General features: G+C 41.1%; 1 protein-coding gene across 1 annotated transcript in view; it reads left to right on the forward strand.

The window, feature by feature from the left end:
• The window catches only part of UVSSA (UV stimulated scaffold protein A), an 82,657-nt gene extending 60,146 nt beyond the window's left edge, over positions 1 to 22,511 (forward strand). Inside the window, exons 10-14 of the mRNA XM_090035382.1 lie at positions 504 to 656; positions 6,664 to 6,847; positions 8,142 to 8,253; positions 17,206 to 17,386; positions 22,126 to 22,511. Coding sequence (XP_089891508.1) covers positions 504 to 656; positions 6,664 to 6,847; positions 8,142 to 8,253; positions 17,206 to 17,386; positions 22,126 to 22,219 — 724 coding nt within the window. The 3' untranslated portion in view covers positions 22,220 to 22,511. The remainder of the gene's footprint in view (positions 1 to 503; positions 657 to 6,663; positions 6,848 to 8,141; positions 8,254 to 17,205; positions 17,387 to 22,125) is intronic.
• The last annotated feature ends 4,437 nt before the right edge of the window (positions 22,512 to 26,948 follow it).

Raw genomic sequence — 26,948 nt, forward strand, 5'->3', positions numbered from 1 at the left:
TTTGGGACATCAGCAACACCACTGATTCCATGTTTATCTTAGCTGAGCATCCCAAAGGTGCAACTGTATAAGATAGAACACAGTGAACAGAAAAAAAGGATGTTGCAGCCTGTTTAACTACAATACAAACATGGACATAAATCTACAGAAGCAAGACAATTCTAAATTAAGTTTGCAACACCATCCTTGCTGTAGCTTCTGTTATAGTACATCATGTATGATCCATTGCTGCATCACGTATAGACCTTTAAGCTCCTGCAAGACTGGGAAAATATGTTTTTAGCCAGCATGAGCGGAGTGTACAGATAAGCTTAACTGTATATTACTCTGGACTTGTACTACAGTATTTGCAGGCTATAGCCTAAAAAAACAAATCCAGTAGAAGCAGTGGAAGTCCTAGTGGATCTAAGCTAATGCAAGTGTTGGTGTGAAAGGTTAATCAAAGCAGAGAAGCAACTGTGATCATTATTGTTCTCTATTGACTTTTTATAATCTTTCTCCAGTGTGTCTGCAAGTACTGAACCAACAGCTTCAGGAGAGCCTGACAGTAAGGCAACAAAACAAGAAGAAGAGAGAGCTAAAGCTCCTATCATACCTTTTGGATTAGATCTTTACTACTGGGGACAGGACCAGCCAACTGCTGGGAAGATTCTCAAGTAAATATATTGATGTTTCTTTTAAGATTAAAAAAAAAAATGACTTAAGTTCTGGTGTTGTGAAGTGAGGTGAACTTTATAATCACTTTATTTCCTTTCCATTATTGTTTTCCATAAACATCCTGGCAAATTCTAATTTTAACATTATACCTATTTTGGGAAGTTCAGATTTTAATTAAGATGCAAGCCTTGCTGGGTTTATTTGACCCCAGCAGTCTTTCCTGCCCACAACAGTGGGGGCTGGACCCAATGAGCTCATGAGGTCTCTCTTCCATCCCTATACTTCTCTGAGTCTGTGAACTATCCCTTTACCTTTCAAAGCCTATGCTTCCCCTTGTCTCATGGACTGTTTGTTAACCATGTCTATTATGGGAGCACCTAGTCCAGCTTGGCATTATGTCCCAGTGCTAAGCCAACTAAATGCCTTAAGCACAAAGCACATTGTTCTTCCTACTGGAGAAGGTACTGTGGTTTCTTATATACAAAGTGGTTGCTAGCTTTGTGACAGGATCTGCAGTACTGTGAAAAGAGTTTACATTGGCCCCTTAGGTATTTTGTTTCTAGCTGACAATTCTGTCCATTGAGGTCCATTCAAAACACTAATATTTATTGTTAAAAGATGGTATTTAAAGTTCTGCTTCCATGTTTGGCTCACAGGGCAGTTCCTGAACAGGCATGGGGAGAGATCCATACATTCTTTAGTGGAGAATGCAGAGATTCCAGCATATCAGTATCTGTTGCAGACATTGCCTCCCAGAGCATCATAGACCTAAAGTAGAAAACTTGAGTGTGAAGCTGGGTTGCCAGTCAAGAAGGCAAACTCTGATATGCTCAGTGGTATTACCTTAACTTTGAGTTTTTCTTACTAAAGCAAAAAAGCTTAATCACAATTGACTTGTTTGGAGGCCTGTAGTAATAACACTGTACAAACAAACCATAAACAATGCTGCAGCCTGAAACCCAGGGGAAGTATAGAAACCATAGAAAATATCACTCACTTCTCCGCATATGCATATAGAGAAAAATCAGCTTTCTTGGCACAGGTTCTTTTGTTCCAATCTGCATCTCGGAGGACGGCACCATCACATTTTTCTCTTTTCATCCCCACTTCCTAGAAGAACAGCAAACTCCATTTTCTGCTCTTCCCCTCTCATCTTTCTGGTGCCTAACTGGACATACATTTAGATGGTTTTGATGTATTATCTTGTGTCACAGTTCACCCAAATTTGATTAAACTCTTAAAGACAGTTCAGAAAATAGCAACAGGACTGGCAGTGTCTGTGATCCAAATCGGGGAAAACACTGTATGGATTTTGTATTACTAGGAAGGTAATGGAGGGGTCACTGTAGAGAGTGAAATTTGACACAGCATGGGGCTTTAATGCACCGCCTCCAAAATCTGTGGCCTGTCCAGTGATGTAGATTCTTCAAAGCCTATAAAATGGTTAAGGTTTTCAGCAAGACTTTAAGAACCATTTGTCTGTGATACCGCCCAAACTGTGGTAAGGCTTTATTTTACATTGCAAATGAGTTATTCAAGTCATAAGTGAAATCAAAAGCATATTTCACTGCCTGTCTGCCTAGTGCTGTACTGTTTTATTTTTATGCTTCCTAATAAAATAGAGGGCACACTTCTGAACCTTATAGCCTATAACCACAGATATGCCAATCTAACCAAAGATAATTTAAGTAACTGCACACACACAATAGCACTGACATCTGGGTAGAATATATTTACTGAAAAATTAGGATCGGCATTGGCTGGTTCCTTTGACTTTCTCTGTAGTTAGAAATCAATACAGTGCATTGAAAAATAGAAGAAGGGACATATGCAGCATTTCTACAGATTTGAATTTTTTTAATCTTGAGGAAAAAATATTCACACTTCAGCTGTTCTACACTGCACCTGTTTTATAACACTATTTTGGGGATCAAGGTTTTCAGAGTTGTTACAGGGAGGTGGTAGTTATCAGAAAACTAATTTTTTAATGAACATATAGTCAGCTGCTAGTGTTCAGTCAACTCTCGAGGAAACTTACAGTGGGATCTATAAAAAGGCTGGGTTGAACTTTTTAACAGTGCCAGCTGTTTTTAGTCCAGTAACAACAGCATGTATCATTGTTTCAAGGAATCTGTCCTTTGCTGTATGAAGGTCCTAATGCACTTTCTCAGTGGTATATGATGTAAACAGTATAACGTAAGTACCTGCTCCATCTGAGATCTGTATAGGGCACTCATCTTAGTAGCAAAGGGCATTTATACACATGCTTTGGGAGTGTGTGTGTGTGGGGAGGAGTGCTTTAATTAGAGTAGCACTGAGAGCTGGTCTAATTAAAGTGCCCAGAGCGACTGGTGTATCAGCGTCCCTGCACTTAAAAATGGCTGGGGCACTTTAACTAAAGGTTGTTGAACAAGTTTTAGTTAAAGTGCCCCCGTTGCTATTTTTAAGCGTGGGGATGCTGATACATGAGATGCTGGAGTCCGCTGGAGTGTGGTAATTACCGCACTCCAGCAGACTTGATTAATCAAACCTGCTCTGTTGCACTGTAATTACATGTATAGGCATCCAAAGTTCTAAAACATTTGTCAAGTGATATCACTTGTCCTGTAGCTGCCTCTTCAGGGTGTGGATTCTCTTCGCGCCTCAGTTATTTCTTCTTGCTTCTGTAATTGAAGCTTTCATTAATAGTCATATGCCTGGATCAGAACCGTCTCTTGGTCTTCCAGCTGCTTGTGATCACCAGTGCCCTGGAAAGTTTCACTTATTCTTGCCTGTTCCTTTCTCTCTGTTTGGGTTCTTGCATAGGAAATCAAGGCTGTGATCCAACAAAGCAGGCAAGCACAAGCTAAACTTTAATCATGGGAGTGAACCTGTCGAAGTCAATGGGATTATTTGTGTGGTTAAGTGCTTTCTCAGGTTGGTTAGAAGAGCTAGGCTTTAGTTTTATTGTTTACCATATAAACCTGTGGTTTAAGTTGCTAACAACAACATTGGGAGGGTAATGAAAACATAGGACAGCTGAACTAAAACTACCACATACCCTGCAGAGAAGAGGGCTTGGAGGGAAAGGAGGGTGTCCCATAGTGAGATTTGCTGCTAATAACTAAAATCCTGCTCACTAGAAAAGAGGACATAAACAGCAGTTACGAGATGGAGTACAAGTGGATATAGCTCGTCTTTGGTACTCTCTGCACTGAAGCGAATTTATTTCCATTGTGTGCCTCATGTTCGACTAATACTAATAATCTGGCATTTGTAAAAAAGGACCTGCAGTTGGGTTTCAGTGTCCATATCGGTCTTCAGAAGGATCTTTCTGACAAAGTGATGTGCGGCAGAACATTTGAGTCCGATTGCCACCTTGAACACAGGGACAGGCATCAGAGCAGAATAACTGTGTTAAGCACTGTTTTCTTTTTTCTCACTCGCCTGCAAATATAGTTAGGGTAAAATTATTCGTATAGGCATCATCAAACTGCAGTGGTTATGAAGATCATCGGCCCCTTTTTAAACTCAGCTCCCTGAAATGTATTATATATCTTTAGGAAAACTATAAAAAGGAAAACAACGTTTTGATTACATTTGAATACACCAGACATATTTTTTTTCATCTTTTTTTGAATAATGTTAAAATATCAAATAACACTTGTCGTCTATAAGAAGGAAGAGAACTTTTCTTGCGTGGATTCAGGCTTTATAATTTGAAAGAGAAAAAAGATCGAGCCACCAGGGGGCATTAGAATTTTACTGGAAGATCATGTAAGACTACTTAGTGCATATCAAACTAAAATACTAGTATGGTGCTTTTTTAGGTATCCTGTCACTTCCTTATGTCTTTAAGATTGCTGATGTGCAGCCTGGAGTCAATCCTATTTTAGAGAATGTATTTAAATGAAAAACAGAAGAGTGAACCAGACTCTCATATCTTTATAGCCATCAGTTTACAGCTCTACCACATCACTTGCAAAAACACTGTACTGTTTAATAATTTCATGAAAGTACTGTTTTTATATTTAAATGGTACCTAATGGTATTTTGTTGTAGTATTTTTTTTTTGCTAGTGTTTACAAAGATTTTTTTTTTACCATGGCAAATTTGAGAGAGAGACTCACCTTACTACGGTTAATATTGAAGCAAGCCTTTGGTTATAAATTTGACCCCCATCCTCCTAACTTTGCCAAAATTCCATTACTCCTTGTATGCCAGGGTAGAACTTTTCCAGAACACGAGGCAAGTCTAACAAGGAGCTCGCTAGATAGGAAGGTTAAAAAACAAAAAAAGAATGATTTTACTTACGGAATTTTTAAAAAATATTTTTGCACACACTAATTAGTACTTACAACATACTGTTTAGTTTAATAACTCAGCCTAATTTAATTTAAATGGAAAGTAATTTCACTAAAACCAGTGAAATTACACTTTCTGGAAGTTGATGTGAGATCTGATGGAGCTCCTTCAAATTTGTTTTAATGTTGTTTGAGAAGTCATTTATGCCAAATTCAACAAAAAGTTTCAGCATAGTGACTTTGCTAAGACTTAAGCACTTGCTGGTATGCTCTGCTAAATCAAGAGCTTAGTTTTATTAATAAGTGTTTTTTGCTGGAGGCAACAAAGTATGCAGGGCCTCATTACCGAAGGACTGTAGACAGGGGGCCATGTGAATGGGTGGAATGGGACATGGGTACACAAGGAGCCTAGAGGCCAATCTGGGAGTAACTGGGGAGGAGAAACTCACACGGGAAGGTGCATGCCAGCTGCCCAAGCCTTGACACCATGTAGACAAAGTCCTTATCCAGATTTCCTTCACTCAGTGTCTCCATCTTGCTAATGCCTAACCTTTAGCTTTGTATTTCAAGGGTCTCTGTTCCACCTGTCTTTAATAAGAACTATATCGTCCTTGCTTCAGGTCACTGCCATTTTTGTGAGTGTGAGAATATTTCTACTTCTCATAAAATAACTGTAAATTTAGGTGAAATCTCTCTAGTTTTAAAGTACATTTTCACTGTTTTGCTTTTAGTTTAGCAAAAGAACATCCCAGCACTTCCTAACTATGTAAGTGGTGTTAGCAGTGTAGAAATGAGCTAAACCTAGAATAAAACTTGATGCAATGTGAATTTGAGTATTTACTCCATTGTCTGGTCAGTAATATATATTTCCGGTTATTGTAGCTTTACCAGCCACTTCCTTGCTGCTACAGGTTAAAGGAGCAGAAATACCAATACCCTCACGGTTCACCTCTGCCTTTGCTCTGCTTCATTTGGACAGTTGTTTAGAGGAGGGGAGTATTAATTACAGAGTTATATATTTTAATTGGGTTTTGGTCCACTTTAACATTTTAAGTGGTGGCAAGTAAAACTAAAATTTTGCTAGGTGAAAGTATTAAAAATGGAGGTCAGTGGGTTTTTTTGGTAAACAAAGATGCCAGTCAGGCTTCCATGACAGTTTAAAAAAATCATCACAATATAGCAGCCATCACTGAGAATTGCAGAGCTCTCAGTTTGTATAACTCATGAGCATATTTGTGTACATGAGTAGGGACCACCACTAATTCAGGCTCTGGCCGGGGCCGGAAAGTGAGCTCCCTACACACTTGCTGGAGCCCCTTTTTGGTGTTTGGGGCTGTTCAGGGGCTTAGCCTGTATTAGTCTGGCCCTGGAAATGCGTGGGACTTCCACAGTGTTTCCAGGGCTCTGCTGCCCTTCTTCTCCATGCTTCAGGTAAGTTTTTCACTTCTTTCCCTGCACTCCCTCTCCCCCATGATTTCAGGCCATTTCCAGCCAAATCAGTTTTCCAGGGCTTTGGGGGAAACACTAAATTTCATGCCTTCCCCTGAAACCTGCTGAAGTCTAAGTTGCAGCGGTCCCTATATATAAGGAAGAAAAACTTTGAAAGAAGAATTGTTTTTAAGGGCTGAAATCCCTTTTTTCTGCACTTCTACGTACTGATCCCAAAGATAGGAGTTGGCTATGAATAGAAAAGCTAAGTATCTATGTTCTTTTTTCCCACTAGATTTTCCTCTCAGCATCGGTTTTGGGCCCCCAATGAATTGGAGGAAGAGGTGGAAAATAAAGAAGTATCCGAAATGTTAAAAACCAGATATATAACATTTGCTGGCAAGTTTGAACCAGTAAAACATAAATGCCGAGCGCCAATGCCTGATGGAAGTCTATGTGAAAGACAAGATAGGATTAAGGTGGGCACCTAATAACATAAATTCCTGAATATGCATTGTGTAGACAGGATCTCATTGTTCAGGTGTTGAGATCTCATTGGAAACTAGGCTAAGAAGTGAGAATTCATATTTGGAGAGATCTGATCTTGGTTTGCTCAACAGGGCAACTTGAACTTGCATGTAAAAACCAAAAAACCAAAACATTTCTTCCCATGAGAGAGACTGTATTTTTTATTTAAATGGCTGTGGTCCACTGTGAAAGAACTCCATTCTTTATTAATGGGGAGACATTCTTTTTATATAAAGGATATCACATTAAATATTGATTTTTTTTTTTTGATTTTTTTTTTTTTTTGGGTAATGCAGGTTTCTTTATCCCTGTTGCAAGTAAAAGCTTAAAGAATTAAAACGTATCATTTAAAATTTTTATCTTCCCTTTTCATTGTGTGTTTGTTTACTTTGCTACCCTCTTCGTTTGGATAACAAACTAGATTGGTAAACTTCATTTTTATTTAGTCATTTCTAACTAGTCAGTAGCAGAATATTTATTGTGCATTCCAAAAAAGTTACATCTGCCTGAGAAACATTTCAGGGACTGTTTAACAAATAGTTGAGGAGCAGCTGTGGTGAAGAAAAGGTTAGTCTTTAGAACTTTTAAGGTTCGTTATTAGAACTAGTGTTTATATTGGTCTTAGCTAAGTATTTATGCTTATCACTGAAGCATCTGACAAGTTACGTGACAAGGCATCAGAGACCAGTCTTGCTTCTGAGTGATTCTTCCTTTTCTTCATTCCATGCAGTTAGTTTTGTGGGAAAAGCCAGGAGAGGAGCTCTCAAGATTATATGAAAGTCTAATTCTACAAAACATAGGGCTAAATGAACAGTAGTATACTTCCTTAGCATTAAACATCTTGTTGTAATATTACACTGTTAAATGGTGTGAATGTGTTCAGATATTTAAAATGGGATTTAAAATCCTGCATGCTAAGGATTTAGCTTTGAATATACACTTGCATAATTAAAAACTGAGGTTGCAGAGTTGACATGGCAAAGTAGCTGTTGAAAAACAAATTATTTCGTACTTTGATCTTTGATTTCAGGTTGTTAAGGGCTTGATCCTATGAGGTTCTGAGCATCCTCAACTCCCACAAATGTCTATTTATTTCAGTGGGAGTTGAAGGCTGCCAGTGCTGCAGAATCAGGTCTAATATGCTGGGACAAAGTATATTACTTAATTCCAGGGACTAGTTACCCATAATGTGGGATTATGAGGAACTGTTTCTTTTATTCAAAAGCATCATTTTTCTTCCTGAAGTGCCCTTTCCATGGAAAGATAATCCCTCGGGATGAATCTGGGAATCCTGTTAATCCAGAGGACAAAGCCAGAGAAGAAAAGCAGCGGTTTGAGAAGCAAGCACAACAGCCAGGTTTGTGTGCATGTATGTATGTGTGATGGATTGAAAATATGTCACAGAATTTGAAGGAGCTGTGAAGTACATTCTGAGCACAAGTGTAGCTATTAGATGATTTCAGTAATATGTATAATAGAAAATACATTCTTGCTTTTTTTATCAATATATCATCTAGGTACTGTCACAGAAAGAATTTGGAAGAAAACTTTTCAATATGACATCAGCAGATGTTACTCTCATACTCTTTTTATGTAAAGTAGTAGGTTTTTTTCAACTTGAACAAAAGTTTTGCATTTGTAAATTGTTCTGGCCTATCTCCTTTCATAAATAGACATCAAGAAAAGTGTTTACCTTGGTTCTTTATCAGAAATTACGTGTGGTTAGCTCTGCAACAAGATTCTTGACTGGGCATAGTAGCCTGCCTTTAGGAGAGTCTTCTGTTGAACTGGTCACAACTCACAGAAAACAAGACTGTTAGCTAAAGGGATGTCTACCCTGCAGTCCAAAAGTGTGATTGCAAAACATGCAGACATGCCCAGGTTAGCTATAAATTAGCTAGCATGGGTACCAACAGCTATCTGTCTGCAGTAGTGGAAGTTATACAAGCTTTCCTGGGAAGCTGGGTATGTGCGTAGTGGTTGAAGCCAGCATCTTTACAGCAACACTGCTGTCGGCACACAAGCTAGCTCCAGTATGCCTGCATGAACTTTTCATTTAGGGATGGATTAGGGCACAGACACCATTGCAGTGCCTAGGACTTCAGCTTTCATTTAAACAAAACTGTTTCTACTCCTTGTGGTTGTGAGGAAGGTGTTGAAAATGTCACCTGAGTGCAAGCAGTGCAGAAGTGACCACCTCATCCTGTAGAGCTTTGAACAATAGCTTTTAAGAGAGGAAAATTAATCCCCTGAACTCAGTGACATGTCAGCTCTGAAACCTGCTAGTCTGGGAGTTCCTGCTGACACTGTGCTGATGAGGGAACTGAGTCTATGACAAGGCGGCATACCTTCAATGCCTGGCTGTGCCTGAGTCCCTACCCTTATTCTGGCATGGTCGGAAAGGCTGGCTTAAGCAGAGCCTGTGGCTTATCTGAAGGCAGGGGTGGAAGGGAATGCACACTTTGAGTCAGATGTCCGCTTACCTGAAGAGCGAGGGAACTGAGGATAAGGAAGAATTAATCATTCTTTCTGTCACAACAGAATGTGGTGGGTCTTTCATAGGTTCTCTTAATCCCTCTCTTGCAATTATGTAATCATTTGGGCTGAAATGTCCCCTATATACGCTCTGCTTCAGGTTTGAAATTTTTGGAAGGCTTCAGAAAATAACGTGCAGTGATTTTTTCTCTGGGAAAAAAAGAAAAGATTGTGCAAAAAAAAGTTTTGCCGGTGCTCGAATCAAAATGATTGGAGCTCTTTCCCTATATGGGGTTGGAGCAGGAATTTGGATAGATTTGCCATGTAGATGGTCCTGGGATCAGAGACTTTTTGCTGTCCCCATAAAAATGTACCCTTATTTGGGAGAGCTCTTTCCTAGGCTTGTTTGCACGTGCTGTGAGCTTGATAGAAGGTGCTGCCACAGTATCTGTTAAAAATCTTCCAACCCGACAGAACTCCCTCTAGCCCACAGTAATGGGTGCATGGTGGATCCACCTCTGAAACTGTGGATTAAGAAGGGGAGGGAGGCTGACAGCAGTGCTCGAAGCAGATCCTCCCTTGCTGCTGCATTGGGAGATCAGGAGTTCCTTTCTCAACTCTTCTATTGACTGGTGTCAGTAATTATCTGCACATTTTAGCCCTTCCTATTGAGCAAGCTACTACATTAGGAGTCCTGTGGTGAAAAGCTGCATGTGGTCACTTTTAGCAGAGTTGGGAAGAGAACCCCAATCTCTTATACTTGAGCCATACTGACTTTCTGAGTGAATCACAGAATCATTGGGTTGGGAGGGACCCCCCAGGGGTCTCAGGACTTCCCAAGCCCCATGGGTTTGAGCTCTGGTCCAGAGTCGTCGACTCCAACCCCCTGCACATATGCAGGACTTAACCAGACCATCCCAGATAAATGCTTATCCTCCCTCTTGAGACTCTCCAATGAGCGAGCTTCCCTGAGGCAGCTTGTTCCCTAGACTCCTACTGTTCTTACAAAATTTAGGAAGTCTTTCCTTAGATCTAACTTAAGTCTGCTTTGTGTCCTGTCCTCTGTGGCCAGAGAGATCAGTTGTTCTGACTCTGATTTATGGCAGCATGCCAAATACTTAAAATACTTAAATACTATGTCCCCCTTGATTTCCAAAACTAAACACATCTGGCTTCCTCATCCTTTCTTAGTGTGGGTTGCAGCATGCCAAATATATGTGGTTGATAGACGATCCTGCAACACCAGAAGAGTCTGTTACTAACTTTCTCTTGTATTTCTGTTGTAGAGCAAATATTGGTTGAAGTGCATCATGTGTTCCTCTCCAAACCAATGACTGTGGTCCACATAGGCAATGGTGCCAATAGCTTCAGAGTTGCTATTGTGGGTTTAAAGGTCCTGGGTTCCAGTCCTGTTACTGACCCATGCAGCAATGCAACATTGTGGAATTTATGGTTTGGGATTTATTATTTTTTTAAAAGAGGCAGAAAATTCTGTACAAAGAATTACCGTATTTACCCAAACCAAGATGACTTCAAATGTAAGACTACTCTCCCAATAACTAGATTCTGTACATTATAATTTTTTTTAATCTTCTGTGTGTAGAATCTAATTAATGAAGGTCATCTTAAATCTGTCTCTTCCCCCACCCCCTTTCTGTGATGGGGAAAGCAGTGGCAAGGGGCAAGAGACCAGACTTCTGCCCCTTGTTTCCCCCTCCCCCCACACTTACTCCCTGACATCCCACTCCATGCCTCCCCCTGCTCTCCCCCATGCAACCTGCCCCACCACCCTTGCCTCTCTCTGCCCTCCTACTCCCTGCCTCCCCTTATCCTCTGCTGAAGCTCTGCTCCAGGGCAGTCAGCAGCAGCGGCAGCCCCTGCCCAGCCCAGGCAGGGAGAACTGGCAGCCAGTCAGGATCAGGTCTAGAGGGACTGGAACTGGAGCAGAAGGTAAGGGGGATCTGCCAGTGTCAAAAAAAAAAACCACTGCACTGCAAATTAATGTGGTGAATAGATGCACATGTGTTGCGTGTGGCTTGCGGCACTTCAGATGGGTTTGAGGCACTACAGAGCACACATGCACACTTGTCGGGTCACAGCCCTAGGATCCTAAATACTTCACTTCCCAAATAGACAAGATCAGACCTGCAACATGACAGCTTACATTTTAAAGGACAGTTCAGTCAAGTTCCTGGGAAATGCTTGATGGGAGTTGTTTCTGTATTTCTGAGGAAAGCCAGCTAACATTTCCAGTCAGGTACAGTGTACGATCATATCACTACATTATCTGAGTTGGTGGTATCAGGAATCCTGGCTGAATGTTGTCTTGGGACAGGAATTTGGTATTCCCCATGTCCACACAGTATTATTATTACCCACTTCAGAAAGAGAAGTCTTAAGGAATGATCATCACCTCAAAGCACCCTCAGGCTGGAAAGAATTGTGTCTTATCCATATTCCTAGTTCATCCTTGTTATTATTGGCATTTTATTTTAACCTAATCCAGAACTCCCAGCAGGCATGGCTGCTTAGTTTTATATATAGTTAATTTGGCTGCCAGCCTTCCCAGGAAATCTCTCTTCAGAGTATAAATGTGAGTATTTGCTCATCTTCGTCATCCAAAAAGAAGTGTTTTTGAATATAAACAGTAGCCTAGACTTGTGCATGCCAAAAGTATAGTCATTTTGCTTTAAAAAAAAAAAAAAAAAAGGGGTTTCAGACTTCCATTAGTTCTGCCAATACAAGAGACAGAGGGAGCTGAATGAGTACTTATTCTTTGGAGGCAGAAGGGGCTGCTTAAACTATAGACACAGAACCCAATGGTCTGGTGTAGAAATCACTCGCACCGAAAACTAGTGATTATTTTCTTTATTCTGTGAAGTTGACATTCCTCTAGGCTAGACGCGATACTTATTTTTGCTGCAGTGTCGAAGTGGTGCTGTTAGGGAGATGTTCACCTTTGACCCAGAAGTATGTGCATGCAAGTCCCAAGCTAGTGTTGACATTGCTGTGTCGCTGAGTGCTCTCCTTAAGCTAAGATGCCATACAAAGATGTCTCCTTTCTGCCTATCTAGGGAAAAGCTAAAGAACCTATTGCGCTTGATTCCCTAGCCAGAACTTCAGTGTATTTAATTTAAAGGAAGTGTCTAGCATCTGTCTGCACATTAACTAAAACTGAGTCTATTTCTCCACTGACCTTAGAATTTTTTTCATGGCTAAATCCTTTACAGTCATGATCTCTTTTGCTGTTTTAATCAGTATTCAAAACATCAGTGATGTTTTTCTACAAAGCACTTGCAAGAGACTTGTCATACTGTCACCAAGTGGGTCAGTGTAGTTATGATGAGTGTGTGGAAATATAAGCAGGGATCCTGGTTTTCTCTGATTTAAAAAAAAAAATCCCCAATTTTCAGGTTTAAAGAAGTAACCCAAAATCCACACTTTTCTGTGATATTAAAATGAAACACCACTAATAGATGGATATATAATGGTGTTTCATTTTAATCATGGAAAAATGTGGATTTTAGATTACTTTTTTTAAGCCGAAAACTGGCAGATGAGGGACTGCTATAAGAACCACCCGTCCTGCATATGTTTTGTTCTTGTGACCTAGCAATGGCATTCCACATGTGGAAACCTAGGGATAAGTCCTGATGATGAAGCGTGCAGTCACTGAACTGCATGAGGAAGTGGGAGCATAGGAGGTGTTTTGGTTCTGTACCGCAGCAGTTTGTGGTGGAAAGACACCATGATAACCCCTCAATAACCTTGTTTGTGTCCTGTCTAGTCTTGTGAGGCTGTAAAGAATGAGTGGTGGGTGTGTATAAAAGCTTACCATTTCGAGCCAAGATAACATACTATAACTGTTCTAAAGGAACATTTGCACACACATTCCTTTGCCAAATAACTGATCTTTTTCTCTTAAATATAAAAGGTATTCCTTTCTAGGATATTTGTAATATAACTTTGCATGTCATTGTAATCTTCTTCTTTGGCAATCCCTCCCAGTCGGGGATGATTCTCTTCCGCGATTGTCTTATCTGTGTGTCTGAAGATGAGTGAGGAGGCCTATCTAGGATTGACAGACTCTACTGCAACTCGGACGTGTGTTTCCATGTAGGGTGGGTGGCTCTGGATTCTTCATTTGGTCTGCGACTCCCTGTTTCTGCCACTCCTGTTTTTCCATCTCCTGTTGTTGTTGTCAGGTTTCAGAGTACTGAGATACCTTCAGTAGACTCTTTCTCCATATGGGGCACTGCTGGGCGATAGTCTCCCACAAGCTGATATCAGTGTTGCATTTTTTTAAGTTAGCCTTAAGGACAACCCTGAAGTACTTTCTCTGCCCTCCCCTTGAGTGTACGCCTTGGCTGAGCTGGGGGAATAAAACTTGCTTCAGGAGTCTGAAGTCGGACATGTGGATGACAGGGCCAGCCCAATAAAGTTGATGTCAGATGATCATCACCTTGATACTCATGGTGTGGTTGCAGGAGGACGCTAACACTGGTGCATCTCTCTTCCCACGGAACTCAGAGCATCTTCCTCAGGCAGCACTGATGGTACTTCTCCAACAACCTTAGATGTCTCCTGTACATTGTCCATGTCTTGGCTCTGTACAGCAAGGTGGAGATCATGATAAACCGTAAACCATGAGCAAGGTGGAGATTATGATAAACCATGAGCTTGATTTTGGATCTGATGTCATGATCTTCGAATACCCATTTATTTGTGTGTCCAAACACCACACTTGCACATTTGTGGTCATGTTGGATTTCTTCATCGATGTCAGCCTTCTGCAAGAGATGGCTTCTGAGGTACAAGAAATACTCAACGTTCTCCGGAGTCTCACTGTGGAACTGGATTACTGGAGTTGGGGACTGTTCAAAAGGAGCTTGTTGGTAGAGGGCCTTAGTTTTCTGAATGATAGGCATCAGTCCTATTTTCTTGCATTCCTTGGTAAAGATGTCAGCAATTGCCTGAAGGTCTGCTTCCAAGTGAGCACATACTACAGCATCGTCAGCATACTGGAGCCTCAGTGATTGTTGGGGTGGGCTTGGTTTTGGCTCAGAGTTGGCTGAGGTTAAACAGCTTGCCATCCATTCAGTAGTTTAGCTCCACTCTGCCTGGAAGCTTGTTGGTGGTCAGATGTAGCATCATGGCAAGGAATATTGAGAAGTGTGTTGGAGCAATGACGCAGCCTTGCTTCACTCCTTTTTTTAACCTCCAAGGGATCTGTGATAGATCCATTACTGAGAAGCACCACTCTCATACTATCATGGGGCAGGCAGAGAATAGTGACAAATTTCAGTAGGCATCCATACTTCAGAAGGATCCTTCACAACACTTCCTAGCTGACAGAGACTAAAGCTTTAGTGAGGTCAAAGCTTTCCTGCCTGAAGAAGTCAGTCCAGTTCCTTTAAATATAAATGTATATAGACTTTAATTAGCGTTTACTATTCCTGATTTTTAACTGCATGAATTTTTAATGGATAATGCAAAGAACCTCTCTCTTATCATTAATTGATAGTTCTTGCCCAAACTTTAGGCCAGCTCAGGTCACAAGGAAAATTAAATTTTCATCTCTATGTTACTGAATGGAAAAACAGTTATGCAAAAGAAATGCATTTCATGCTATGTATGACTGAAGTATGTCTTGGCGATACTGTCACTGCTGAACTCTTCCTTTAATAATTATCAAGTTTCATTTTTTTTTACTTGATACTTACTGTAAAATATTAGATTCTAGCCAGTTGTCCACAAAATGGTGCTTTAGGCTCTTTGGCCCTGAAACAATGAATCATGAGGGATTACACTGACCTGCTAATCTGCAGTGTTCATCCTTTTCCAATAGTTCGCACACAGGAGCAAATTAAGTGCCTATTTTTTGTGTCAACCCTGAAGAGTATCTGGTTTTTCAGCCCTTAGTGACTTGTTAACAAACAGGTATCAGGACAAGCTGGTGAAGGCAGGCCGCTGGCCAGTCAGATGTGAAATAGCATCTCTTTACTAACTACAGTATTGATTCCCGCCTACCCTTGCAAACTGTGTAATTTTCTTTTCCCTGCTGCTAAACTCAGTAACAATGTATGAAGAGCTTTAGGGGCCCATCAATGCTCAAAAAGGCTGCTCTTCCCTGGCATTCTATTGATTTTTCTCAAAGGCTTTTAAATTGCTCCTTCATTTTACTCAAATGCTCATTTCATCTCTACTGGATGCCGGCATTTTTTCGTTGTGTTTAAACAATTGCTCCATTCACTGGGTTCCTAAACTGTGACGCCTTCTTATTACTGGGAGATAAACTGTTTAGACAGTTTTCCTTAATCTTGGATTAATCGTTCCTGTATCTGAATTGTGCTGCTCTGTATTCCTTCACTTCAAAAAAATAAACTCTGTGAAATCGTATGATCTATCAAGTGTGTGTTCTATTTTCTCCCTTTATAGTTCCTCTTCTCAGTTCATAACACAGCTCCATTTTCCCTATCCCTTTGTCTGTGCCTAATTTTAATCTTGCTCTATTTTCATATATAAAACTACTAGGTTAGATCCAGCCTTTCCCTGCAGAGATGTGTTAATACTCCTAAACAGTATCTTTTTCGTACTGCTAAGTGGAATAGCCTCTGACCTACCTGAAACACTACAACCTACAGCTCTGCCCCAGCCTGTGATCAGTTTTTGCTATACAAGTGAAATTATAGATTTAGTAAGCCTAACAGCACCCTGGCAAATTTACTATCCCCATTTTGTGAATGAAGGCATTGGTTATAAAAGTTAAGTAAAATGCATGAGTCTACATGACAGGTTATTGACAGGGAGACATTAGAACCAGTTCTAGGCTTCTAACATTTTTACTCAGCTTAGTAGACAATACCACCTTTCAGAGTGGCACTTCTAATTATATTTTCCTAACCTATAATCTATTTAAAAATAGTTCAGGTAGTGTGTGTGTGTGTGTGTGTGTGTGTACATTCCCTCTCACACACTCAGAGAGAGAGATTGGACGGGTGTGTATATGTGTGTGTGAGTATTTATACCCTTTTTGAAAATGCATACAGATTGATTTTTCTATTTTAAGGCAAATTGCATAGTATTTCCTCCTGCTTTGACCAGTAAAATAAGCCTACTTATTATCACAGTAGCATCCATTCCTTCACTCAATGAAAGAAGCTTTATTGTGGTAGGAACTGTACCAGAAATGGACTTCCCCAAAGTATTGTGTCTGTGCTTTGTCCTGAAGTTGGAACTGATAGCGTGAATTCCAGCTCTCAAACTTAAAGATTTTGCTTAGTAAAAACTTGGATTTGAGCAATTAAACTGGTGAGGTTGAGGTGTTTTAAAAGGGAAGACTTTCCCACATAGAGTATCCCTTGGAAGGTATTAACTGCACTTCTTTTTTTTCAACTTCATTTTTCCAAAATTTGCTCTAGTTTATAGACTCCCAAACCCACAGGGTCTGTGTCGTGTGCACTTAGCAAGATTATTTAGGCCACCTCTGCCAGGTGAAGTACTTTCAGGGATTCTGCTGCTGTGGTATTATAAGTTGACTCAACATGCCTAATGACTTTATATGAAACAGTATGAACCACAGCAGTTGATACTAGCAGAGCTATAACAGGATCCCCCTTCACCAGTGTGGTCATGATTTTTTCTTAAAAGATCTCTGCTGTAGAGTAGCTCTCTTACCCCTATTAGTATCAGATAATGTGGTTTCTACATAAAAATCCTTGCTGTAACATAGTTTTGCCCTCAGAGTGAACAGGCTTTAATACTCCAGGCAACTTGCATTAACTGGGATTGTCTAAGGCTTAAAACATTTGTTTTTCTTTTTCCCTTTCAATAGAATGGCAAGACCCAGAATTTATGAGAGAGGTTGAAGCAGCTGTTGGAGTAGATCTTGGATCTTCTAGATACAGTGGAAAAGGGAAAAAGAAAGGAAAAAAGAAGAAATACCCAAATCTGACTGACTTGAAACAGCAGGCTAACACATCTCGTTCCCGGCTTGAGAAAAAAGTCTTCAATAAGTAAGCTGGTCACCTTATCTGAAGCCCCTCAACCCCTCTCCAGTGCTTTATTTTATTTTTTATTTTAGTTTCTGTTTCCACCTGAACAAGCGACATGGAAATGGCCGTCAAAAGTAACTATAGCGTGGTAGTGTTTTTGTTTGACAGGATGGAGCAAAGGGCAGTAACGTATTGATGAACAGGGTCATGCCTGAGGAAATGCTTCAAAACTGGAATTCATAAAGCTGTGCTTAAAGGATATTTAGTCTTCTGTTTGTTTTCCTTGAACCTACCTGTGCAGTTGTGGCTGCTTCCTTGGTAACAGGTGAAAGCTCGTATATGTGAGCACAAAGTACAGGGATTGAGAAAAGGGAGAATGAGGACACTTAAAATGACACAGGATACATTTTTATAGCTTCAGTTTCATGTTTCAGAAATGGTGACACTTATAGATTAATAGATTTGGTGGACCAATACTAAAATCTAAAACATTGATTTATTGTTCTGCTTCCCTAAACCCCTAGCTGTGAAAGGAGCAGATGCTGGGAATTCAATCTCTCAAATTGATATAGTGTGGAACAAGAAGTGGCCTCTTTCTGTTTTTTATGCATTGGTATTCAGGTTGCTGAAGGAAGCAGCTAACATCAAGCACAGTAACTATCCCATTTTAATTGTAGTGTGGTTTGCCAGTATATATTTAGAATCCTATCTGCTGCCTGCCCTGACAAAAGTAATGGTACTATCGTTTACTCTGATTGGCCTTATTTGAACCTTTGCATCTACAGAGGAGTTTGCTGGGGCCTATTTACATATGCTTACATACGTGTGTCAAGGGAATAAGAAGCTGAACTCTGGTTTAAGACTATTTGTTACTGGCAGTAATGACCACAAGAAAAGGAAACCCAGCTTGGGTCTTGGGGTGCTGATACAAGTGGCTGCAGAGCACTTTAAAAGGGCTCAATTCTGCAACAGACTGAACCCTCATTACATGAGAGTTCAGATGAAGATGCTCCAAAGCAGAGCACCTTCGTTAACTTGTATCAGCACATGCTAGGAGTAGGGCTGGGTTGACAAAGAATGGGAGCAGAGGAAGGGAGCAGATGGAATTTGGTCGGGTTTGCCCAGCCAGCACTGGAGACACCCACCCCACCATCCAGTCTTTGCTGAGCCAACCCCAGACTGAACTGCATCCCCTCCCCTCCTATTCTGAAGACAGCACTGAGCAATGCAAAGGGAGTGACTGCAGACTCTCGGCCACTCTGAACTTGCTTCTTGATCCCCCAACCCCGGGACCCAACAGCAAATGTCTTTTGGGTCCGGGGGATTGCTGTGTCTCATGGCACTCTGTGGAAAATTTCAAACAGTATAAGCCATGGGCGACTGGTGCCTTCCAAGTCCTGGAGGGCACCAGATCACTGAAGGGGGAGGAGGGGTGTCTCCCAGCAGCAGCCGATCACCAACTGGGGGGGAGTCCCTCAGTGGCCAGTCGCCAAACCAGCAGCAAAATCAGAAGTGCTCTTCCAGTTTCACAGCTGGCCCTTCTAGGAGGTGCACAGCCGACCTCAGGGGGTGCACGTGCACCTGCATTCACCCCCTACACATGGCCAATGATATGAGTAGTATGACCAAAGCAAGTGGAACAGCATAAACAAGTCAACAAATCAAAAAGTGAACTATTTAGTGTTTCCTAAGCAATCATGGAGGCTGGATTATATCCTAAGAACCTGACTGAACTAATCAAAGAGCATCCTTGGGATAATATATGTTTCAAAACTATATTTTCCCTTGTCTGATGTAATGGTTGTTACAAGTTAAAAAAAATCCACGTTGTTTTTGGTCACAAAATATCGCATGTTCTGTGAAATTCTCATATCATCTGATCGTAGTCAGAGGAGTCAATAAGTCATAAAGTTCTAATAATCAGAATTTCACATCCGCCTTTAGAAAATAAATTTAAAAAGCTGTTTTTGGTTTACTATGCTTTGTGCTAATGATTTTGAGTGTGTGTTAGTGCCAGGCGTGGGGAATCAAACCTGTCATGTTTTAATAGGTTTCATGGTTTGCAGCACTAAACAAGATGATAACCTTGGCTCTTTATAACAACCCCAAATTACTTGAAATGTACAGGTGATAAACCCAGGCTCTGGTCTGCCAATAAAGTTAAGTGAAATCGCACACAGATCATCAGAGTGGGATCTCATTTCATTTACAGTATCGCACAACCCAGTGGTGCTAATGTAAAACCTACATGACATGAAAGTGTCAAGGCCACAGTGCAGTGCTAAAGGCTCACTTTTCTCCTACCAATTAGATAATATTTGAAGTGCAAAACCATGACCATGTTTTCCTCATTTTGACAAGACCAGAGCTACAATATCTCTGTTAATTTTTCTAGCAGAGTTTTTATTAAAGAGACACCACTTCCAATGTGTTTTTCAGAATATTGACATTTCTTGCAACTGGTGCTGAGGGAAGCTTTAATTCATTCATTTAAAAGCATTATGGGAAGGTTCCTCTGGTTTTAGATATTTCAAAATAGCTTTCAGAGGGAAAGTTTCAGGGAGCAGTTACTTATATTGAGGGAGCCAGAGTGCTGCTTACGGCACTTTGCTATCACTATAACAGCCCAAGCTGAAAAGCATGAAGACCTCGATCATGCTAGGTGGTCAGCATCCTCTGTCTGTTGACTACCTTGCAGGCCAGACATTTGCAGCTATGGCTACCACTGATTCAGAAATGAAGTCTGAGGATATCTGGGTCCTGACATACAGTAATTGCTTCAGTCTGTTATCAGCCACACGGTGCAGGGCAGAGACTTCTGAGAGCCAGATTTCTGTAGTAAAATTGTGGGCAGCTAGAATCGGCACTATTTTTTGAAACTGGATGGAGCTCTTTGCCTGTCCACTCCCTAGCTGAGCAGAACTTTAGGGCTTTGTGGAATAGGAAAAAATTCCTCTCTTTGTAAAGAGAGCTGGGCTGGGGGGTGGAGGGACACAGTTCCAGACATCTGATGGCTCTGAAACTGAGGTTTTCTGTCCAATAAGCTTACAAAGAATGAATCTTCAAATCACTCCTAACACGTTCTCCAATGGAGGAAACAAAGGTTGCCATATGCTCAAGCAGTCGTGACACTCTCCTCAGTTTCCTTCCTTCATTCTACACTCCATGGTCACTAGTACGACACTCCACCACATGTGTGTGTATGCAAAAATGGGAAAGCAGCATCCCTTAGCACCCGAGCTGTTGGTATTAAAAACGACCAAAGGAGGGGGGGAACTCCAGACTCTGGTAGAGCATGGCTTCTATATGTAGCACACACGTATCTGAGTATTGGGCCTGCCACAGTATGTGTGCTCAGAGCACAGTTTGGCTGTCCCATTCACCTTACCTGGTTTTACTAACCTTAAAGCAAGTTAAACCATATCTCTTCCTCCCCTGGTCAAATTTATAGTGGTACCAGTCCCCACCACGTTGCAAGGTCCTGCTGCTGCCACGCCAATCCTGCTCTTCTCCTAGGTGGGGTTCATAGGGGGACCCGTGTTCTCCATTCCCCTCCCCTCCACATGCTAGGCTCTGTTCCAGGCTTTACAAGAGAATTGGCTGGGGGATACTGGGATTTTCACTTCCCCAGCTGAAAAAATAGCCACAGGAAGAGGGGAAACCTTAATCTACCCTCCACAGCAGAAGCAAGAGCAGCAACCTCAGAGCCCCTTGCCCTAGCTAGAGCTAGCAGATGTTTAGGGAAGTCCAAGTTTGTTCTTTCTGCACCTCCCTTTCAGAAAGTGGATTCCTTTTGGTGGAGGTCTCTCTGCACAGCAGGCACCGCTCAAGGAAGGAGATGTCAGTTCTGGCCACTACTAATCATTAAAGATCCCATTTCACGTCTACCGAGTGCCGAGTGTTAGCTCTTAAGTCCAGGTTACACTGGGTTGTGATTAATTTTCTGTTCCACCTCCCTACATCTGCCCTGCTAAATGAAGTTGCATGGTATTCTCCACTTTCACTGTATCTTGTAGTGTGTGTAGATTCAACAGCTGCTGTGTCTATCCCAGAAATGGAGGTATGGATGGGCATGACAAAAAGAAAGTCTTATTTAGGTAGTTGGTAAATAATTTTTTGGGACGTAGTTGCTCCAAGTATCTTGTTATGGCTGTTTGAATTGAAGAATAAGCCCATTAAACGGCATATGTGAAATCACTAGTTTTGAGTTCAGATGGATCCAATTTACAATAAGTGTCTTTTTGGTTAAAAACAAAAACCCACACCCTGAAGCTTTTTATTGTTGTCTGCTAGAAAGCCTTGTTTCACATTATCTTTTCCTTTCATAAGAAATGCTCCATAAAATTTCGAGGGTGGGATTTTCCAAAAGTGGTTTGGAAGCTTAGTTCATGTAACTTTTTCAATCAGACTTGTGCTCTTAAGACATTTAGATGCTTTTGAAAATCCCAATTCAAATGTTTGGCTGCTAAAGACAGTGCAGGGAGGGTGGCATGTAGAGCCATTAAACTGAAAAAAGACTTTAATTTGTTTACTCCTGTTAATAAAATCATTGCTGAATTAAAACTATTTGTATTGCTGCAGCTAATTTGGTTAACATGACAAATTTGTTCAGCCTCATCAGTGCAGTGTTCAGAGGCCTGATTAGTGATTAATCATAGCTCCTTCCATTTTTTTTTTTGCTAACAGTCATAAACATTCCCCATGAGTGTGCACGTAGAATCAACTTAGCTCTATTTTAATGTCTTGCTTTCTTTTTACAGAGAGGCTATGAAGCGAGTGGTGAAAGCAATGAATCGAATGGACAGAAAAAAGCATGAGAAGTTTGCAAACCAGTTTAACTACGCATTGAATTAAATCACAATAAGACAGGACCAAAAGGAGGATTAACAAGACTGCAGCTATACAAAACACTTCACAAAGGCCTTTATATTCCAACTAAAATATTGTGCTGTATATATTTTAATGGGGTTATTTTTTTAATTAGTGTCAACTTCCGGTAACTTAATATTTGATAATGAACATAACAAACATGGATTGTAGCAAAGACATGGCTGTACATAATTGTATGCATTTAACAAATTGATAAGTACTTGAAACTTACATTAAATGGAACAAGCTTTATGGCTTCTACATATTCTAATTAAAATGCTGAGATGTTCTTGTCTTAATAGACCAAGGTAATGTTTACACTTTGATGCCAATATGGGTCTGCTTAAAGTTTGTGTGTGTGTGTGACTATCCTGCCTTCCTCAAGAACAGCTGAAAATGAAAGTTTGTGTAGCTAATTTGTGTGCAGTGTATTTCCCCACTGCTCAGCCTGCAGCCCTTGAAAATCTATTATGGCAAGCCTCATCATAGTTCTTATAATGCTTATAAAAATACCTGGGCCTGCATGCAAAGAGCTTCAAGAGCTTGATGACATGGTGAAAAGAGTGAATCTTAAGGACTGTGAGCTAGAACAGGGGGCATTGCATCCAGAACGTTTCTGAATGAGCTGTTTCTCTTGTTATAAAATGGCAGTGGAGTGTTGAAAAACTGTATGCTAAACCTATTCCTGTGCACCTGTTTCCTGGCACATGCTCTTGAAAGGGTTAAACTGTGGCCAGAAGGTCCATCTTGTCGGCATCCTTGAGAGAGTCTGCCCCACGCAATAGTCTGGTGGAGGAATCCAGCCAGAATTTTTCACAGTGCATTACTTACTATGCTTCTCAGTGTGAAGCCAGTGTTGATCAAGGTGTCATCTTTGCCCTGCCTCGAAAACACAAGGCGCTGGGGTTACAGAACAAAGTGCTGAGCAAAGTATCCAGGGGGCCTGGCATGCATAAAGTTGTGTTTTAAAGGGAACTGCATAAACTGTAAATAAAATACTCCACGCATACACCTCAGAACAGTTCCTCCTGCTCTGTGTGATGTTAACTGAGGTCCTGTCTCTCTTTCCAAGGTGTTTCTCATGCATCAGGTACTCTGCAAGAATTTAAAATCTTCTCAGTCTAGTGACTGACCAGATCAGACAAAAGCTAATTTATAACTCTGCCAAGTACACATCTTGACTTGAGTAAGTACTGCTTAGAAAGCAATTAATGCTGAATCTTGATCATTTATCTTGCGTGCTTTGCCATTTGGAAGGTTTCTTGTTCTCCGTGGTATAGATATTTAGAAGCTGTAATTCCAGATCACCACAACTTGAAGTTCTAAATTATAGTTCACTGAGGACCAGAACGTCAAAGGTCTTGATTCCACCTGGAAACAAAACCATTTCAGCAATCAGTCTAGCTGACAAAGAAAAAACTTTGTACAGCACAGGGTCAGTGGAGGCAAATACCAAGTCACGTGTATGCGCAGTGGCACAGGCCAAAGGAGTTTGTATGAAAACCCCTTTGGCAAACACTGGATCCCCTATTGTTACTTCTGCTCCCGGTTCTTCACTTTTGTTTCTTTTATCTTGTTTGGCTTTTCCACTGCTTTCCACCCTGATCCCCTCCCAGAACAGGGAGGGAAACATTCGAAAGTTTTCTGCAAACACAGCAGTTGCTTTATCCTGTCTGAATTTATTACAAGTTGGTCATGCTGCTGTCGTCCTGCTACGTACAGGTTGTATCCAGTCTAGAATGTAGGAGGCCTCGCTCCAAATCTGGCCCCGATTAGTGTAAGACAGAATTAAAATGGACTTGATGTTGACATACAGATCACCCCACAGGATCGGAGTCCCTCCAAGAGCTCACACCTTCGTCCATGTTGAATGAGGATCTGCAGACTACCTCAAGATTTCACAGCCAGTGGTTTGCTCCATAGATGGCTAGCTCTAACTAACTACACATGTGGCTTTGGGGATGGGATTAGAGTAGGGATGGAACAATGCAAATTCTGCTCCTTGCTCATAGGCCTGCGTCTGCCACCTCTTTTTGAGGTCAAATCTCACCTCTTCCAGTGTGGAAACAGACCATTTTATTTGAGGAAGCTAGAGAAACCTGTGGGCTCTCAATGGCAAACAATATTCTACTTCACACCAACCTAGACTTCTCAGTCTAGCCCTCAAAGTTATTTTTGCCTTTGCCATTTAGGAACATAATGTTCCCTGTCCAGATTAATCCATCAACCCATTTCTTCAGATTATTTCACCATGAAGAGAATTCAGAGAATGGCAGGTAAGCAGCATATTTCAATATCTGTTGCACCTGAAGCCACCATACCTGGCCGCCTCAGAAATTTCTACCAGCACCCATTGTTGGGATTTCAGTGCCCTGCAGTTCAGCTAGATGGACTAGAGTTCCTAGTAGACTGGGAGCTTTCAGCTGATTCTCTATTTCCTAGATTTGGGGTTTCTGCTAGGAATAGATTTGGGAAGAGGGTTTCTAACACCAGCCCATGTACTCGCTTGTCTCTTGGTTCATTTGAAAATAAAATGTAAGGGTCTTCTACCCCTGATCAAGCCTGGTAGAATCCTTTATGGTCTGAGCCATCACCTTTTTCCCTTCCATTTTAGGGATTTTTATAGTTTCACCACCAAGCACTAAATCTTCAGTCAAGCACTTCCTGTTCCTAACCCTTTCTTCTGATGCAGGTTTTTTCCCCCTCTTAGTTCCTGTGTAGTATCAGAGCTGATCTGTTAATTTTCTATGCTCTCATTTTTTTTACCCTAATCTCTGTTGATGTGCCTGTTCCTTCTTAAAAGAGGCAGACTGTGGTCTGTTATACATCTCTCCAATATACTCAGGCTTCATTCCTATCAGCCATTTTATAATCTGGTCCTTCCCACCTCTCATAACAAAACATAACATAAGCAAGACCTGGATATTCTCTACCTCTCAGATCTCGGTTTCAAATCAAGTGAAACTGATAACTGACCAAAAGGCTTAATTAATTTCCCTGATTTTTGTCTGCTGTTTCTCCCCACTTTCATTCTCAGAACAGTGATATCTTAAGAGAAAACCAAGGAAATTAAGTGCTTGAATGCTGCGGAGGGGCTGGTATTTAGTTTATACCAAAAAGGTAAAGCTCCGATAAAGTTTAGTGAGTATTTTCCAAGCAGACACTTGTGCTGCAATCAGCAGTGCTGTTTGAACTTTAGTATGAGGGTGATTGGTGCCAACTGCAGTTTCTCATCCATTACTCTCATCTGAGCATGTTACCTGCAGGTAAGAAATAAAACCTAGAATGAGTAAGAGACGATGGCGATTATGATTTTGATGCTGCTTGGGATCTGAATGAAGCACTGAGGTGAGAGTTATGTGACTTGTTGAGACTACGAACCAAGAAGTGGTCACTCTTAACTTCTGTGGATTTGAAATAGGAGAAAAAGGAAAGAAAACCTATGGGGCTCTGCACTCTCCTGCTTGGGTGTTCTGTGGGATGAGGTGGTGCAGAGACTATGTAAAGTGTTTCTTTGTGGTCTGATTTGGGCATTGCAATTATGAAGGTCGGGATGTGGTATTAGGTCTCTCACAGCATTAATACCTCTCCATCTCCTTCACTACTGAGCTCTGGGAAAAATGGCATGTGATCACTTTCTGGTGATGTTCCTATTTTTTAACCTCAGAGGGTGACAACTACACAAACTGAGATGTTGGCTAAATTCAAGCTAGACTGACATAGACTGCTAGAACTGATGCTGACCTGCCTAGACTCTTGAAAAGCAGCGTTTTCATTTAAAAGCAAAGAAAAACTCTGGAGAGAACAAAAATGGTAATGATCAGAAGCTAGTACAAACCACATGGAAATGCTGGAAATGAGGTGCGAGTCTATGAGCAGGAGTTTTGACTGAAAGCAGTCCTCTTTCAGCCGGGACTCCTTTCCAAACAGCTGAACAAAAATGCCATGGTAGTCACGGGCACTAAGGCCAGTGATTGCAATGTCTTTAGAGCAGGGACTAGCCCTGGCCTTAGCAATCATGTCTTAGTTGAGGATTTCCATCAGTAAGCTACAATTCTTAATGTCTCTTGGAAACCATCTCTAGGAGTGTGTGTGGGAGCAAAGCAAAACACATGCCATGCAAATTATTCTGTGAGGACATAGGATCGTGTCTTGTAGAGTAGTGTGCATGATCATAGCAAATTACCATAGGCAGCCACCATTATAGAATTTATTATACTAGAAAGTGTTTCCTTAGATGGAAAATATTTCTCAGTTCCTGATAAGCATGTCCTTATGCTAGCTGTAGCCAAGATGTATGGTTTGAGCTGTCTCCCACCTGTAGTCTGCCAGGAATTTTAAATATGTGCTATGTATATACATTGTTGGGGATTCTGTTAAAAGTTTCTGGATGTTGTTTGCCTAACAGCCACCAGCTGCGGGTTGCTGGGCAGTGGAGGGAGCTACTGGGATATAAAAACTGTTTCCTGAAAAGACAGGAGACAAGGTAAGGGAGAGAGGATACATGGATCTAGGCTCTTTGGTGAATCTATTGGAGCTTGTCTGGTTCCCTGAATGGGTAAAGTATGCCCACACCAACCATGAGATAGCTAGAAGCCTGTCTGAGGACAGGAGAGCTGTCCATTGTTTGTATTCTTACTTGCCTAAGGAGAGTTTGATTTGTCCATCTCCAAGCACTGTGCCAAGAATTGCTAAGGTCTTAGACCATTTGGCA

Source organism: Crocodylus siamensis, chromosome 2, assembly GCF_052110815.1.
Source record: "Crocodylus siamensis isolate JL-2025a chromosome 2, ASM5211081v1, whole genome shotgun sequence".
NCBI lineage: Eukaryota > Metazoa > Chordata > Crocodylia > Crocodylidae > Crocodylus > Crocodylus siamensis.